The sequence below is a fragment of the Zootoca vivipara genome, chromosome 17, assembly GCF_963506605.1.
Source record: "Zootoca vivipara chromosome 17, rZooViv1.1, whole genome shotgun sequence".
Taxonomy (NCBI): domain Eukaryota; kingdom Metazoa; phylum Chordata; class Lepidosauria; order Squamata; family Lacertidae; genus Zootoca; species Zootoca vivipara.
Genome location: NC_083292.1, coordinates 31,095,187 through 31,113,548, shown reverse-complemented (window position 1 = coordinate 31,113,548; position 18,362 = coordinate 31,095,187). Strand labels below are relative to the sequence as shown.

Here is an 18,362-nt window from a genome sequence, read left to right as displayed (position 1 = left end):
GCAGGATATATATTTAAATATTATTTTAATTACTATTACTACACTTTCCTACCCTAAAACTAAGTAGAAAAACATCTACACCACACATTTAAAACACACTGCTTCCCCCAAAGAGCTCTGGGAAGTGTAATCTTCCACTCACATAGCTACAATTTCCAGCAGTCTTCACAAACAACAGTTCCCAAGTGAAGTTACAGAGAACCAGGCAGAGGGCCTTCCCGTTAGTGGCGCCCTCCCTGTGGAACGCCCTCCCATCAGATGTCAAACAGATAAACAACTATACAATTTTTTTAGAAGACACCTGAAGGCAGCCCTTTAATCCAGTAGTTTTTAGTGTCTGATATTTTTATTGTGTTGTTTATATTTTGCTGGAAGCTGCCCAGAGTGGCTGGGGCAACCCAGTCAGGTGGGTGGCATATAAATAATAAAATTATTATTATTACCACTACCCTGCTAAATGCAATGTCAGGATGGTTCAGGAAGGCTGAAATATCTCCCCCCACTGCCATTTCATACTGAGGAATCCAAGACAGAGTGGTGTGTGTGGTTTATTTTATTATTGATTAACTGATTGGATACTGCCTTTCTGCCAAGGCACCCAAGGTGGTTCACAGTTTAGACACCAAAAGAAACACACAATATGGAACGAAAGACTGGCAGAGTCCACTCATGTCAGCGGGTTGCTGGTAGTCTGTGTGCTCCCTGCTTTGGGCCATACCTGCCAAGTCTCCCGTTTTCCGCAGGAAACCCCCGTTTTTAAAGCCGTTTCCCGCTGTTGTCCCGAATGGCGAAACATCCCGTAATTCCCCTGGATTTTCAAAAATCGGGCAGCGCCGGCACCGGAAGTCACTTCTACGCATGTCTGGACATGTGTAGAAGCGACTTCCGGTGCCGCGCCGCTGCTGATCCCGGATTTTTCAGTCCGGGAGTTGATGGGTATGTATGCCTTGGGCTCCCCTTGCTTCTGCCTGTCCTCAAGGGCATGCAAGTCTCCAGCAGCCCCCAGTGAAGGTAGAGGAGCAGCAGGAGGAACTATCATCACTCAGCAGTAGAGCACCTGCTTTGCTTGCAGAAGGTCCCAGGTTCAATTCTTGGCATTGCCTGATGAATCAGGGGAGGCTTTTGAAGGCCACCTGATCTTCTGGGGCAACCTTGGGCAGTTGGATACCGGCGGTGGGCAGAGCAACAGAGCAGCCAGCATTCTCTGTGGCAGCCCCTAAGCTGCAGGATTCCTTCTTGCCAGAGATGCCATATGACACCTTCGGCGTAGAGCTTCCATCATATGCTGAATACACGCCTCTTTACCCTGGCCATTCATTTCAGCAAGTCTACTCCTGAGTTGGGCTAGCTCTGGAGACAACCCCGTGTTTTGGATCCGCAGCAATAGTGGTGCAATTGACTTCCGACAAGCACACAGAGTGCGAACAAGACTGGGTGTATGTGGGAGGGGGGCTTGTTTAATTTCACTGCACACAGGTGGTGTAGTGACAATAAAGGTTTATTATTATTATTTACCCGCCCTTTCCCTGCCACCGCAAATTATTTTAACTGATTTTAATCTTGTTATCTTGGGACCTTATGGACAAGGGTGGGTAAGAAATCCAGTAATTGTTATTAATAATAAAGCTGTAGATTCTCACCCTCCCACAAAGATATAAATGTCTCCCCTTCTGAAACCTGTGTTTGTGTGTAATATTTATGTACAGTATAGTGATTCTGCTTAGGATGGCTTTGTTCTTTGCCTATTGAGTAGCTTCAGAATCCTTACCCTTTTTTTTGCACTTGGCTTTGGGGGCAAACACTATATTGGCCGTCGCAAGTGACAAACACTCGTGGCTTGCCAGCATCCACACAGCATGTATGTGCAGTGTAAGCCCATCACATGCGGTTATCTGAACTGCACTGCTCCGTGTTGATTTTGCCACATCTTCCATCATTTGCATTGCTCCAATAGCAAAACAAAAAAAAACCCTCTTTTAAACAGCGCAATTCTCCTGGCAAGGTGAGGGTCTCTGGGCTGTCCTGTTTATTGCTGATCGGAAAGCAGCAACAACCCCTGCTCTTCCAGGTAAAAATAAATAAATGTAGAGGGCAGGAAACCAACTGCAGGCATGTGTTCCATCCTCTTCGCTACTGCTTTCTCACTCGGAGCTATGGAGTCTGTGATTGGCTGTCAAATAGGAACGGCCACTGTGGAAAGATGGTCTCTTCCAATGATGGGCGAGGGGTGGTATAAATCCAGGAGGGATGATTCCGCCTTTTCGTCTAGTCTCTTCCAGTGGATGTTCCCCAAATATCCTTCCTCATTTCCAAATGGTCCTCTGGGTATCAGAAGGATGCAGGAGAGGGAGGGTGGGGGGCAGGGGGAGGATGAAGACTGAAAACACTTTCCCCCCTTCGGCTCAGAATGCCTGTAAGGAACATCATCTTTTCAGAAACTTACGAAGCGTGGCAGCCAGGGAACCGAAAAGGAGACTCTAGTGCACAGTGGCAGAGATCATTAGCCCATCTCCTTTCAGGTCAGGAACCAAGGAAGCCCACAGCAGCGGTTTCCCACAGAGACACTCATCTTTTGGTGGCTGGTGCAGAAATATTGGCGCAGGTGGGAAAGGCCAGGTACTCCTGTGGTACAATACGGAGAGAAGGATAACCTGTGCTGAGACAATTGGGGGGGTAGGGAGGGAGGGGGGAAATGTTACAGGTCACATACTAAAAGAAGGAGGAAGTTGCACTGCCAGTACAGTGGTACCTCGGGTTACAAATGCTTCAGGTTACAAATGCTTCAGGTTACAGACTCAGCTAACCCAGAAATAACCTCAGGTGAAGAACTTTGCTTCAGGATGAGAACAGAAATTGTGCTCTGGCTGCACGGCGGCAGCAGGAGGCCCCATTGGCTAAAGTGGTGTCTCAGGTTAAGAACAGTTTCAGGTTAAGAACGGACCTCCGGAACGAATTAAGTTCTTAACCAGAGGTACCACTGTATGCAGTGAGGGAGAAGACTCGGGATTGTCTGCTCAGATTGGCAGTTTTGTCTCCAGGGTTTTGTCTTCTCCATCAATTGCTAACACAGACCCTTTTAAATTGGAGGTGCCTGGCATGCTCGACCACTGAGCTGTCGCTTCTTTCCCTTTCACCCCACTCTGTTTTCACTTGAACAGAATGCTTAATGAGTCTAACAGCAGTGGGGAAAACCCCCATCATCAACTGACATTGCAGACAAAGGAACCATCAGTTTGTGCATTTATATTAAACAGGTAAGTTAATGTGTAAGCCCTGCAAACATCCAAATAGGCATCCGCACGAAATTGAAATACTGTATGGCATATGCTCAAATGTAGGCAGGACGGAGAGGTCCTCAGACAATCATAATACTGTGTAGGGTTGGAAGGGACACCTAGTGCAGGAATCACAGCTAGAGAACCGCTGACAGATGGCCACCTGAACTCTGTTTGGAAACCTCCAGTGAAGGAGAATCCATTGGTTGTGGTCCTCTCCTCTGGAGCAGCAGAAAGCAAGCTTGCTCCAACTTCCATGTGACAGCTTTTTAGATATTTGAAGATGGTAACAGACAGGCAGGCATCCCCAAACTTCGGCCCTCCAGATGTTTTGGACTACAATTCCCATCCTCCCTGACCACTGGTCCTGTTAGCTAGGGATCGTGGGAGTTGTAGGCCAAAACATCTGGAGGGCCGCAGTTTGGGGATGCCTGTACTAGGGGTTGCAAAATCCTCGGTGTGTGTGTGTGTGTGTGTGTGTGTGTGTTTGTGTTCTCCTGCCACTAATCCCCATATGCTAGGCATATAATTTATTATTGCATTAAAATGCAAACAGGGCTTCCACACCCGACTCAAAACTGCAGCTGACTCCGGGGCGGTGCAGCTGTTTTAGACACCAGGATCTCTTACCTGGTAGGCTGTTCTCAGACGCCCGTCCCCTCCTCTGCCTCAGGGGAATCCTCTTCTGGTTCTGCTCGCGGTGCCAGCTGGGCAACGGGGGCACTTCCCAAAATGCCCCGGCGGAGAACGTATGGGCAAGAGGGACCGGATGGGATGTCAGCAAAGCCTGCAGGGGAGAAACGAAGCCAGATTTGCTAAAGCAGACACAGTGGTGTGGGGTGTCCTTTTCTGGTACGTTTTCAAGTTGAAAAAATCTCCTTTCAGCTGAAAGGTTTGCATGCAAACTAACGTATGCATTCACCCTAAAATAGTACCATCCCATGCTCCTCAATGCACTTTCCCATTAAACAAACATTTTATATACTTTCTAACCGTATTTCTGGCTGCATTTTTGTTCTGCTCAATTCATTGTGTCATAGTTGTGGTGCCAGCTAGGCTTGGCTCCCAATGCAGTGGAACCGGTCGCACTGCCTTAAATCCGTCTCTGTTTTAAAGCACTGTTATACTGCTTTAACAGCTACAAGCTCCCCCAAAGAATTATGGGAGCTGTTGCTTGTTAAAGGTGCTGAGAGCTATTAGGAGACTAGCAACTCCCCTCACAAAGCTGCAGTTCTCAGAGTGGTGTAACAATCCATCTCTCTTCACTGGGAACTCTCAGAATTCTGGCTCTGTGAGTGGAATAGAGAGGCCTCCTAAAAAAGCTCTCAGCAAACTACAGTTCCCATGATTCTATGCGGGGAGCCATGGCTGTTTGGTTTCCACCATAAGTACATTAAGTCCAGACTCTAAACCAGGTATCCCCAAACTTCGGCCCTCCAGATGTTTCTGACTACAATTCCCATCTTCCCTGACCACTGGTCATGTTAGCTAGGGATCATGGGAGTTGTAGGCCAAAACATCTGGAGGGCCGCTTTTTGGGGATGCCTGCTCTAAACTCACCTCATGGTACCACTGATGGCCTTGTGGTGCTTCCTTTGTCTCTTCCCCTCCCCGATTCCCCACATACCTTTCATGACCACCTCAGGGAGCCCGTAGGGTTCATACTGAGTGTCATCAAAGGCCACGGAGACACGTTCCCTGCGCCGATGGCCAAACTCTAGTCCTTCAGTTTGGGTCTGGACATTTCGCCGGCTCCCCTGAGACAAGGGCTCTCTCTTCTGGGAAGCTTCAGGAACTGCAAGTTGACACAGAGGCCTTGAATTAGGGTACATATACACCAGATATTTAAAGCACCCTACCCAACAATCCTGGGAGTTGTAGTTTGCTCCTCACAGTTACAGTTCCCAGCACCCTTAGCAAACTGGGGTTATTGGGGCAGCTGTGCGGTGACAAAAGAAGAGATGTCCGGTTTCCCCCATGACCTTCCTGTGCTAAAAAGAAAAACATTGCCATTTCAAAAAAAGGAGAAATATTTGGCTCCATGTTCCTCCAAGGAATCCTGGGAAATGTAGTTTGTTATGGGTACTGAGAGCTGAGATTCCCAGAGTTCCCTGGGAAGTACTCTGAGAACTGTAGCTCTGAGGGGAGTTCCCAGGATTCTTTTTATTATTATTATTATTTTAAATTAAAAAAAATTATTAACTTTTCGCACAATTTACAATTTTTTTTGCCATAATCAAAATATTATTACAATAAATCAAAATAAAGGAAAAATAACGCAAACTAACCTAAGATACAAGAACTAAAAAATAATCTTTACTTAATTAAAAAGAAAACAAACTCCCCCACCACCCAACTCTCCACCCACCCTTTAGTGCTTCCAACCAATCTCAATTGGAAGAGTAATGGGGTACCAATTAAGGAGGATTGGCTACTAAAAATGATATCATATTATAATTTGGCAACAAAAGCAGCGGAAATTAAAGGGATAAATGGGGGGGGGAGAGGAAGGCCCAAAATATTGAATATCAAAATGGACAGTAAGGAAATAGGTATACTGACGAACAAAAGAATAAAAAAAGGCGCAAGATGAGATTGAGTTCCCAGGATTCTGGGGGTGGGGTGGGGGTGGGAGCCATGGCTGTTGAAAGTGATATCATAGTGCTTTAAATGTATGCTGCAGATGATTTCCCAGTGCACGAAACAAGGTATTCCTCTTCTCTTCCTCCCCCAGTTTGGATTCTCTCCTCCTATATTCTATGCCCCCCCCCCTTACCATCTGCCATCTCGGCTGCTTCTCTGCCATTTCCCGAGCCGACCAGTTCAAAGGGGCCAGTGGTGTCCTCCTCTCCTCTTTTCTGGTGCCAGGCCTCCCAGGTAGCCAGCTCCTTGCGCAGGACCAGGTTTTCCTGCTGAAGCTGGGCAAGAGAGGCCTCCAGCTGCAGACAGAAAACGGACACCGCTAAGAGCTCGCCCACACTTCCGCTTGCCCCCCTGCTTGATTTGCACTTTCCGTTTCCCTCTTGCCCCGATCCTTTCCCAGGGAAAACCCAAGCTTTAGTGCTAAACTGGAGCAAACATCAATCCATCCAGAGAAAACCAGAATTGCAGCTCGCTCTGATTGAGAGCCTAAGAACGATTTTCCCCAGGGGAAAGCAGTGCAATAAGTTGGATAGCCTGAGGCCTGATTTCAAAAGGTTACTTGCAAGAGATCAGTCCAGACACCTGGCAAGAGGAATTTTGTGCTCAGCACCCCCTTCCCCCTCTCCCCCAATATATATATATTCCAAATGCTCTCTCTTTCTTTAAATAGTGTAAGCCTTGGATCTGGCTTGCCCTCCCCTTCTCCCTCCGAATTCCTTTTCCTTTTGTTTTGTGTCTTTTATATTGCAAACCACAGGCAGGGACTGATAGCATCAATGACCTTTGTAAGCTGGTCCACGGGCTTTTTGGTTTTGGCGGGAGAGTGGGACAAAGAGGCTTTCAACAATTAAAATCCATAAAAAATTCCTAGCACGCCTCGAGGAGAATAAACTTACCTGTTCCTGGACTCCAGGCTGAACCTGCTTCTCTTCGGGCAGACGTCCCGCTAGACCAACGTCCGCAGTGCTCAACATGCCTCCCTGCAGCTGGGCCGACACCAGAGGGACCTCCGAGGCCTCGCTGCCTCCGCGTACCTCCGAGGTGTTTGAGGGGCTTTCTGCGTGGTGGTGCCCCTCCGCCTCCCTCTGCCCCAGCAGAGCCCGCAGCCTCTGGCCCTCGTCGTCCGCCATTTCCAAGGCTTTCTTGGTCTCCTCCAGCTCCTGCCGGAGGCTCCTCATCAGCTGCTCCTTCTCCTCGGCGTCCGCCAGCAGCTCCTCCACGTGGCGGCTCTGGGTCTCCATGGCTCGCGCCAACCGCTCCGTCTGCCTCCCCAGCGTGGCCTGCAGGACCTGGAGTTTTTCCTGGGCCAAGATGGCTTGGGCCTCAGCTTGGGCTTTGCCGGAGGCCAAGTCCAAGAGGTTCTCCTGCAAACCTTCCACATTCCCCTCCAGGTCGGGGGTCCTGCCTCCTTGGCCCCCTGCTTCAGTCTTCCCATGGGCCTGCCGTGGGGCTGGCGCTGGTGCATCTTCTCCTGTTTCAGACGTCTCTACGTCCAAGGCCAGCGCCTTCCCCGGCTCTGCCACAGCCTCGGGTTCAAGTGCCCCTCTTTCCTCCTCAACCTCTTCTGCCACAGAGACTTCCCCGCCGCCCGCCAAGGCCTGTCCTTTGCTCCTGGGGGCCTGGCAATCCCCATGGATCTCTGGGGAGTCCTTTGTCTTTTGCCAGCCCGCCGCTCCCACCAGTGGGCCTAACTGCCTCTTCTGGGCCCAGGCCCGGCTTTTCTCTTGCTGCCAGCAAGCCTCAAGGAGGGTTTTGCGTTGGCTCTCCGAGGCATCCAGGCGGCGCCGCAACATCAAAACCTCGGTTCTGAGGGCCTGTAGTTCCTCCCGGCCCCGCTCCGTACTCTGGGCCCGGGAGCTCGGTGAGGGAAAGCCTGAGGAAAGAGATGGCAGAGAAGAGAAGGCCTGAGAACAGTGATACGTTGTAGTTAAAAGAGATAAAATCACAATTTTGTCATTCAGGTCTTGCATTTTAAGTGCACACTTCCAAAGCATCCTGGGAATCGTAGTTTACCCCTGTACGGAGCTGTGGTTCCCAGCACCCATAACAAACTACAGTTCCCAGGGTTTTGGGGGGGGGAGCTGCGTGCTTCAAATGTGTTTTGAAAGAAGCCTCAATTAAAACAAAAATTGAACTGCATGCGGCAAGTTGCTAGTGCTGGTGGGTGCGTGGAGAGAAAAAGCAGCAAGCGAAATTTCAATGGGTCTACTCTGAGGGCACAGTCTGAATCAGGTGTGCCGAAATCAGGAGTCAGGATCTGGAGGCAAAAATATTACGTTCGACCATTCTGTGTATAAATCTTGCTTGCAATGCTCCCTTGCATTAAAAAAAAAAATTATGGGTTGGGGAGGAATTCAACATAGTGCTAAGGAGATCACTCTGTCAGCAAAAGCATTTCGGACGGCTTGCCTGGTGGAAGGATCTGCCCTCTCCTCCCCCCACACACCGTTCGGGGTGTGTGTGTCTCCCAACCCCCCCCAAAGTCTTGGGGGACATGGAGGGCAGAGGAGGGAGCCGACGGGGGAGAGCCCCACGGCACTAGCGGAAGCTTTCACTAGTGGGACGCATTCACTGAATCCAGCCCCATATATTTCTTTTAAAGAAACATATAATTTAAAAAATCCTCCATTCTCCAATTCTTTACACCTGGACAACAGGGGAAAAATGATTTAATTAGAGTTCCTGGAAGTTCAAATGCAAGCTTCTGAATATGAATGCACAACATTTCAATTGCGTATTTTTTATTACTAGGTATTACACTTATAAATAGCCACACAGACACAGCACTCACCTCTGACACTATCCATCAAAAGAAAAAAAATATTTCTGTTCCTCCCCACTCAGGAGGAGTTCAAACACAGTTAGTGGGGGAACCAGTTCACCGGTTTGTCATCCATTAACTAGGTAGCCTTAAATCATCCAAATTTAGGATTGAGGTTACATCCCTAGTTTAAAGGGCTACTCCTCCTTTAGAACTAGTATAGGTAATAAAATCTGGAGCAGCAGCGTGGTGCAGTGGTTAGGGTGCTGGACTAGGACCTGGGAGACCAGGGTTCGAATCCCCCCACCCAGTAATGAAAGCTCACTGGGTCATCTTGGCAGGGGGCTGTCACAGTCTCTCAGTCTAACTCACAGGGTTTTTGAGAAGATGAAATGGGGAGTGAGAAGAACCATGAACTCTTGAGCTCTTAGGAGAAAAAAATGGAGTATACAGTGGTGCCTCGCTTAACGAATGCCCTGCTTAACGAAATTTCCGCTTAACGAAATGATTTTTTGAGCAGAGGTTGCCTCGCTAGACAATTTCGTTTTATGAAAAATTCGTCTAGCGAATCGCGGTTTCCCATAGGAATGCATTGAAATTCAATTAATGCGTTCCTATGGGCAAAAAAAAATCCACAAAAAAAATCAATGCATTCCTATGGGATTCGCTAGACGAATTTTTCGTTATAAGAAAAGACCTGTGGAACGAATTAAATTCGTCTAGCGAGGCACCACTGTAACTATAACCAGGAATGAACACATGAAAGAAAAGCACAGTTAACAGAGTTTTAAAGAAAAATAAAAATATTATTAATTTATTAACTTGCAAACTTGTTCCCTTGTTAGCAAGGGATTACCCTACAACTGAAAAATGCCATAATACAAGCAAAACAGGGTGGAATCCAACTAAGTTCTGCTTGTAGGAAACTTTTTTAAATGAATGGGCCTAAATTGGTCATATCTATTAATTTCAAAGGTCTACAGGAGTGCCTGGGGTGCTCTGGTCCATGGGGTCATGAAGAGTCGGACACGACTAAACAACTAAACAATAACAACTCTGAGTAGGACACTGGATCAAACCCATACACCTACTGTGCATGAAAGCTACATATAATACAAAATATAACTATTCCATATATATACCAGAAAGGTATGCCATATATGAAATACTATACATAACATACAAAATATAATCACAATATGCAAACACATTTCTATATAGCCATGACCAGGGATAAATACAACAAGGACTGAAGGCTCGCGATTCTTGCAAAGACAAAAACAAATGCAGACTGCTCTTTACATCCCTGCCATCTAACACAAACACACACAAAAAACATGCGCAGAGTCCCACCTTTCAATTTGGTGTGAGCTCCCCGTTTCTCAGCCGGCTGCTCCAAGCGGGAAGAGCTTATGCTACGACGGCTGCCACTAGAGGGCACCTTTTCTGTCCCAAGCAGGCCCTGTTTTGAAAGTGGGTGTTAAGAGCAGAGAGGTCAGAGGCACAAGGCACAAGGCCACTTTTTGCACCCATGTCTGTCCAATGACTGCTTTGATGCCCCCACTGCAAAAGAGAAAGTTGGCAAAAGAAAGGAGTCTGGGTTGTTGTTGTTTTCTTGGAGACTATTATTCTGGTCCACCAATTTTTTTCAGGCCGTGGCCTTTTCCTTTGTTGCAAATATCGTGGCAGAAGGGTCCTGAGTTAAGGCAACTCAAAGAGTACTTTATTAATCTTATATTAAAATGACATTCCAATAAAACCTGCAGAGTGTTGTTCCATGCTTACATCAGACACATGTAAGGAAAAAATTGAGTGCGGACACTGTCAAATCACTGAACCATTTAATACATTGCTAAGGCTTCAGCTATTCATGACTCATTCTCTATAAGCAAGCACGAGTGTCTGCAGGTCTGACATTAATGCCATTCTCTTTACCTAACCTCAACTCTCCACAGGCCTCAATGGTCGGTGCAAAGGTTCCTGGGATTGCTAGGCGCTGTTTTTGCACCATTTCTGCCATTTTCGCACTCTCTTAGGGCCGCTTTTGCCCCTTTCCGTGCCACTTCCAGGTTCGCAGCGATGTGCACATGCGCAGTTGCTTGTGCCTTGAATGTATGTAAATGGGGAGCTGCTTGTACATTTTTTAAAAATTCAAAAACATGGAGAAGCGGCAGTTCTGTGGCAGAATACCTGCTCTGTGTGCAGAAGGTTCCTGCTTCAATCACAATTTAAAGAAGTCTTAAAGGGAATTCTCTCTGCCTGAGGACCTTATACAGCCACTGCCAAGAACTTAAAAAGAGAGACCAGCATCCTGGTCTCACAGCGGCCAGTCAGGTGCCTGTGGACAACCTGCTACCAGGACCCAAGCACAAGAGAACTCTCCCTTCCTGTGGTTTCCAGCAACTGGTATTCAGAAGAATTGCTGCCTCCAGCTGCGGAGGCAGAGCAGTAGGCCTCTATTCCATGAATTTGCCTAGTCCTCTTTTGAATCCATCTAGGTTTGTGGCATCAAAAAAACCAAGATCATGGCCACTGGTCCCATCACCTCCTGGCAAATAGAAGGGGAAGAAATGGAGGCAGTGAGAGATTTTATTTTCTTGGGCTCCTTGATCACTGCAGATGGTGACAGCAGTCACGAAATTAAAAGATGCCTGCTTCTTGGGAGAAAAGCGATGACAAGCCTAGACAGCATCTTAAAAAGCAGAGACATCACCTTGCCCACAAAGGTCCGTATAGTTAAAGCTATGGTCTTCCCAGTAGTGATGTATGGAAGTGAGAGCTGGACCATAAAGAAGGCTGATCGCCGAAGAATTGATGCTTTTGAATTATGGTGCTGGAGGAGACTCTTGAGAGTCCCATGGACTGCGAGAAGATCAAACCTATCCATTCTGAAGGAAATCAGCCCTGAGTGCTCACTGGAAGGACAGATCCTGAAGCTGAGGCTCCAATACTTTGGCCACCTCATGAGAAGAGAAGACTCCCTGGAAAAGACCCTGATGTTGGGAAAGATTGAGGGCACAAGGAGAAGGGGACGACGGAGGACGAGATGGCTGGACAGTGTTCTTGAAGCTACAAACATGAGTCTGACCAAACTGCGGGAGGCAGTGGAAGACAGGAGTGCCTGGCGTGCTCTGGTCCATGGGGTCACGAAGAGTCGGACACGACTAAACGACTAAACAGCAACAGGTTTGTGGCCATCACTGCCTCCGGTGGGAGTGAGTTCCATAGTTTGCGCTGCACGAAGGAGGACTTCTGTTTACCTGTCCTGAATCATCCAACATTCAGCTTAATTGGATGATTTGGTTGCTACAAGTCTTCATTAACTTTGTGACATATCAGTGATGGCGTTATCATAAATTGCTGCTTATTTTGCACCCAAGGATTCTTGGTACTGCAGTTCTGCCTGACCTCACTGTTTGAAAGCAGCCCATAGCACATGTGTATGGTTTACATTATATACTATATTATATTATATTATAGTTATGAGTTTGGGGGAGGAGGAAATAGGCTAGATACATCCGGGGGCGCTGGATCTTAGGGAAGTCAATCAAAAACTCTTCTTTCTGGGGGTGTTTTTTGTATAAAAAACAGCTCAACAACTTTCGGGGTGTCCTGGTTTTTACTTTTTGAAACATGGCAACCCTAGTGTTGAGGCGATAGCCTGGGAGATGAGCCATTAAGGAAAACAAAGGAAAGTGGCTCTGTGCAAGACAGCAAACTCATGGTTAGTTAGAAGAAGGACGAAGCCAGCGTTATAGTCGCAGTGATTTGACCTGGAAGTAAAGCAGCAAGCCGGAGTGTGTTTGAGAGCCGTGATTGATTTCTGTTTGAATCCAAGGCTGCGGCTATGAGAGAAGCAAGACCCTATTGGGATGCAAATGCTGTAAAACCCACCACTGTAGGCTTGGATTGTATATATGTGGAAATAAACCATATATCATAAGGACACCACGGTCTCAGCTATGCCTCATTTCCAAAAGTAAACACCAATCCCAGATAAGTGCCTGAAACTACTGGAGATTTGCACCGCACAGAGATTGGGGTGGCGTGCAACAATATGTTAGGAAGATTAGCCCACCTTTTGCTGGTGCCTTCTTTGGCGCAGGTCTCCCACATCGACTGACGGCCGGCTCCCTCTGGTTTCCAGGGGGCTGCTCTGGAACGGAAGAAAAAGAAAGGAACTCTAATCCATTAGAGGGAGGCAATAAATGTCAACCGCTGCGACGCCACTTGAAACGTCCTCACCTGAGCAATAGCCCAGTGGCCATTGGGAGAGAAGGATGCTGAAATAAATGGGCCATTGGCCTGATCCAGCAGCCAGACTCTTACATCATTAAGAGGAAAGAGCACCCTATGTGTTGTTGTATTATGGGCTACGCTACAGCCATGAGGGGAAAGGCAGAGGTGTCTAGGCCCCAAATCTACACATCTATCTATCCACCTTGTTGCCAGGCAGTTGAAGAATGGTCACAATTCAAGGGCACAGCACAGGACCATTTTGAGGACAGCGAGGAGCAAGGCTGGTGAGGGGTGTCAACTGGGAGGGGGCCTGGGCTGGGGAAAGCCCTGAGGACTGCATAGGGAGGCCTGGAGTTCCCAAAGAGGCAGGAATTGCGAAGCCCTGCTGGTTCCGCTGGTGTTGCAGCCAACGGAGAGGCTGGATCGGGCTGCTCTGCAGCCAGCATCTTGCATAAAAGTGCCTGCCGCCGTCCCCCGCCCCGTCCCCTGCAACCTCCAGCGCTGCCAAGACTCCCTTGACCTGTTCCCGAGAAGAAGCTTGTAAAAAGGCACTCGGCTGATGAGCTGCAGCCTTGTAAAACTCTCCACCTGCAGATTGGGGGCCGGAGGGGAGGGTGGGTGATGGGAAACACTGGCTGCTATCTTCGGTAGCGTTTCCTGCGAAGAAACACAGCCGATATAATTAATGGTGCTAATAATTGTGCCCGGCCAACCAACGAGGACACGGGGCCTCGTAAAACATGTCAGGCGGTGCACGAGGAAGGGGGGGGGGGAATACCCAACCAGCAAGGTTGCTTCGTCATGGTTTTGCGCAGAGCTGGGGCCAGGATTTAGGGGGTGGTCGTGGATTCCCTTTCTCTCTCACACCAGCAGTAGCTGGTGCCCATTAGAACCGGTAGGGCAGAAGGCAGGGAGCCCACCAGTAGGTGGCGCCAGAGCCAATGGCAGGCAGAGCCAACCAAAGCTAGTTTGGTCCCCATCCACCTTCCTGTTGAGTTCTACAAGGGGCAACGCTGAGGCCAAGGAGGAGGACTCTGGCAGGCAGGGCCACCACCTGGACTGGCTGTAAGAAAGAAGAAAGGCAGGTGGGGGCTGTTTGAGGCAAAGACCGAGGTTGGTAGGGCAGTTCACCATTGCCCTGATGGACCAGAACTTCATGATGTGGGTTTGTTTATCTTTTTACAAGGCAGGGGGATGCCTCATTTAAGAGAGAGCAGGGTGGTTTGGGGGTCATTTCCTTCCTTTCCTTTTGCAAATTCATAATCACAGTCCTCCCGTGCTAGCCCAGTGAGGGGCAATAGATGCACCCTTTCTGCAGGGGGAGGGGAGGCTAACACTTTGCAGACAAGCCTCTTTCTGAAAAGCAGGTGGTGGAGCTCAAAGCTCCTCCACCAAGCTGGAAGCCTGAACTCCTAACAGGACAGGACAGGCAGGTAGAGGCACAGGAGCTGTTTAGGAATTGAAGAGTCGAACTAGGGAGGGCAAGGGCTGGATTCAAATCAGCCCAGTTCCCCATTCAACTATTACTGCTCTTGGATGGGGCCGCTAGAGCAAGTATTGCAATCGCTCTTCCTCTGTTTGGAATATTAATAGCCCTCCTCACAGGGTTGCTTGTGGAGACAAAAGAGGCCATTACGGTGAGGCACATGCACAGTTAAAAAGCGAAACTAACAGCGCCCCTCGGAGAGGACATGAGGATGCCTTTCCGCCTTTGGAACCATGCAGGTTTAGTGTCTTTACGTACCCCTCCCACAAAAAGCCCTGCCTAATAATAGTATTTCTTAAAAGGAGCCACACAGATGTGTGCATAAATTCGGTTGGGATTAGATACTTATAGGCTGCAATCACCCACATCCTGCCCTTTCTCCCACTGCTGCCCTCTCTGTGTGGATGTGGCAAATTTGGACTACCATACCAGTTTGTTCCACAATATGGCCCACCAGGGTCTCACCAAAACGTATGAGTCTGCTGCCAGCCTGGTTTTGCAAGACCCAGAGCTTTGGTCAGCCGGGCAACAGTAGCATAGACCCCTCCCAGAGCCTCAACACCAGAGGTTTGGTCAAGCAGGCCACCATGGCATAGACAAAGGCTGGCACTGGAGCTGTGTGCTCAGCCTTAAGTCAACCTTAAGTTGGAAGGGACCCTGATGGTCATCTAGTCCAACCCCCTGCAGTGCAGAAACCTTTTGCTCAACGTGGGGCTCGAGCCCGTGATCCTGAAATGTAGAGTCTCATGCCTACTCACCTCCGTCTGGCCGCCTCGCTGCTTCTTCCACTGAGCCAGCTCAGCTCGGATCAACTCCAGCTGCCCCTGCAAATTCCATAGTTCCCTTTCCTTTTCTTGCATCCGGGTTTCCGCTTTGCCAAGAGCGAGTCTCAACTCTGAATGGCAGAGGAGGGAAAAGGAAAAGCTGCTCAGGCAGCGGTGGGGAACCGTTTCCACCCCGAGGGCCACATTCCCTTCCGAGGGCCACATGGTGGGTGGGGCCAGAGTCTAAAGTGGGTGGGGTGAGGATGCAAATGCAGCGTTTGCATGGTAAGCCTCACGCATTCCCAGCAAGGCCAGGGAGAATTGTGGTCCGGGGAGAGTTCTGAGGGCCGGGCGGAATTCTGAGGGCCGCATGGTTTTTAAAAACCTACAGACCACGTTCCGATACCTTGATTTTCTTTCTCCAGCCTCTCTCCCATGGATGCCAGTTCCGATGCCATCGCCTGGGCCCCTTCGCCATTCTCTGTGGGGATGGGGCTCCCAGGTGGGGCACTGGGACAAGCCGCTTCTTGCTGCCAGGAGGCGGCGGGGCTCTCCTTCCCGCAGGGGCCTCTAACAGCAGGGCTGCTATCCTGAATCTGCTGGAAAGTGGGAAATGAGTAAGAGAAAGACCAGCTTTAAAAGCAGACTCTGCCAATCTGAAGCCTTTCAGGTGTCCTAGACTACAAGTCCCATCGGATTCAACCAGCGCTGGCTGATGGGAGCCAGAGTCCAAAACGCCTGGAGGGCACCAGTTGGCGATGGCTGTTCCAAAGCCAGATTAAAGCAATACTCACACTTGCTCCGGCTGCAAGGGTCCTGCTAAGCTCTGCTTTGGCCTCGATGGCACCTAGAGAACAGAGGGAGAACTGGTTGCCTGGGGAACCAATTTGGGCCTGCAGACTGAATAAAGCCTACCTGTGGTAGTAGGTTATATAGACACGAGCAAAACTACTCCGCTGTGGACTACCGCCCCATCTCCAAGCCACCAGAGTTTTGATTTTCCTCTTCCCTCCGTGTCCCTTTTCCCTTGTGTGTCGTGTTTTGTCTTGTTTTCATATTGTAAAGCCTGTGGGCAGGGACGGTCCTGTATGCAAGGCTTTGTGGGAGCCTTTTTGGGTGAAGAGTGGGGGTACAAATGCCCTAAATAAATCTAAATCTAAATCCCTCAACTGACAAGCCCTTCTCTCCCCCCCCCCCCCCCGCCACGAAGTCACAGACACTGCCTTGACTCTTTCCCGTGACTCTTCAGCCGCTAATTCCACCTCCATCTGGCAAAGCTTCTAATCCCCGGACGTAGGAAGAGGCGCCTCTTGCTTGCAGGCTTGGCCTAAGAGGACCCTGTGCCCTTTCCTCAGCTTCCGGTTTCTTACCTTCGGCCCACGGCGTGGAGGAACCCCAGCGGGGGGGCAGGAGGGCCAAGTGGGACTGCGACTGCAGCTTGTCCAGTTCGATTTGGCACCTGGAGGGAGGCAGAGAGAAGGAAACAGGAGAAAGGAGATCCTCCATGGTCATAGGCAGTGTACCTGTGTGTACCAGTCTGCAGTGAGATCCTGTACCTGGGGAACTTTTTACTCCAGCCAATGGAATGTACCAGCTTTTTTTTTTGCTTTTTTGTTTCATGGGATGCTCCAAATAAAGAACTGATCCAGGAAAGTAGAACTTAAGAAGTTCAAATCTATTGTCCCAACGTATTTTGTTTAGGGGCATTATATGACCCCAAAATACGTTGGAATTTGGCTTGGGGTAGCAAAGCATCCCTCAAACACTTAGACCCTCTAAGTATCCCTATTTTCAGGGGCAGTCCCAGATTTACAAAAGCCATCCTGGTTTCTGATTTGATGCCGGAATGTCCTGCTTTTCCTTAAAAGGTAAAGGGACCCCTGACCATTAGGTCCAGCCGTGACCGACTTTGGGGTTGCGGCGCTCATCTCGCGTTATTGGCCAAGGGAGCTTCCAGGTCATGTGGCCAGTATGACAAAGCCGCTTCTGGCGAACCAGAGCAGCACACGGAAACGCCGTTTACCTTTCCGCCGGAGCGGTACCTATTTATCTACTTGCACTTTGACGTGCTTTCGAGCTGCTAGGTTGGCAGGAGCAGGGACCGAGCAACGGGAGCTCACCCCGTCGCGGGGATTCGAACTGCCAACCTTCTGATCGGCAAGCCCTAGGCTCTGCTTTTCCTTAGGACGTCCCTATTTTCATCAGAGAAATGTTGGAGCTTATGGAGTTATCTGACCCCTGAGCCATCTGAAGGCAGCCCTGGTTAGGGAAGTTTTTTTTAATGTTTAATTGTGTTTTTATATATGTTGGAAGCCACTCAGAGTGGCTGAGGCAATCCAGTCAGATGAGGTATGAACAGTAACATGATGATGACGATGGAATAGGAATAGGACGTCACTATTTTCATCATTTCACTATTTTCACCTGGGACCCAGGTGGCGCTGTGGGTTAAAACACAGAGTCTAGGGCTTGCTGATCAGAAGGTCGGCGGTTCGAATCCCTGCAACAGGGTGAGCTCCCGTTGCTTGGTCGCAGCTCCTGCCCACCTAGCAGTTCGAAAGCACATCAAAGTGCAAGTAGATAAATAGGGACCGCTCCGGCGGGAAGGTAAACGGCGTTTCCGTGCGCTGCTCTGGTTCGCCAGAAGCAGCTTTGTCATGCTGGCCACATGACCTGGAAGCTGTCTGCGGACAAACGCCGGCTCCCTCGGCCTATAGAGCGAGATGAGCGCCGCAACCCCAGAGTCGGACACGACTGGACCTGATGGTCAGGGGCCCCTTTACCTTTATTTTCATCAGAGAAATGTTGGAGGGTATAAACCAGGCATCCGCAAACTTCGGCCCTCCAGATGTTTTGGACTACAATTTCCATCCTCCCCGACCACTGATCCTGTTAACTAGGGATCATGGGAGTTGTAGGCCAAAACATCTGGAGGGCCGCAGTTTGGGGATGCCTGGTATAAACTCTCCATCAGGCTTTTTGTTTTGTCCTTGACAAAGAAGTCACCTGAAGTGGCTATGGCAATTGAATCAGATGGGTGGGGTATGAATGAATGAATGAATGAATGAATGAATGAAGGTTTTGTGGTGGTCACCTGCTTGGAGGGTTTTTTAAAAAGTATTAGACAAACCCATTGCTATCACTGGGTACTAGCCACAATGGCTATGCCACTGTTGGGAGACGTATACCTCCGA

The 18,362-nt window shown here is 49.1% G+C and overlaps 1 protein-coding gene across 1 annotated transcript; it reads right to left on the bottom strand.

Annotated features, from left to right (window-relative positions):
• Positions 1-455: 455 nt before the first annotated feature.
• Positions 456-15,861, bottom strand: LOC118076235 (centromere protein F-like). The gene is made up of 9 exons (XM_060269849.1): positions 15,853-15,861; positions 15,575-15,767; positions 15,163-15,299; positions 10,033-10,141; positions 6,815-7,791; positions 6,052-6,214; positions 4,903-5,070; positions 3,906-4,062; positions 456-2,656 (listed from the first exon to the last, which is right to left on the bottom strand). The coding sequence occupies exons 1-8, from the start codon at positions 15,859-15,861 to the stop codon at positions 3,920-3,922; spliced, it is 1,899 nt and encodes a 632-aa protein (XP_060125832.1). The 3' UTR covers positions 456-2,656; positions 3,906-3,919.
• Between the last annotated feature and the right edge of the window lie 2,501 nt (positions 15,862-18,362).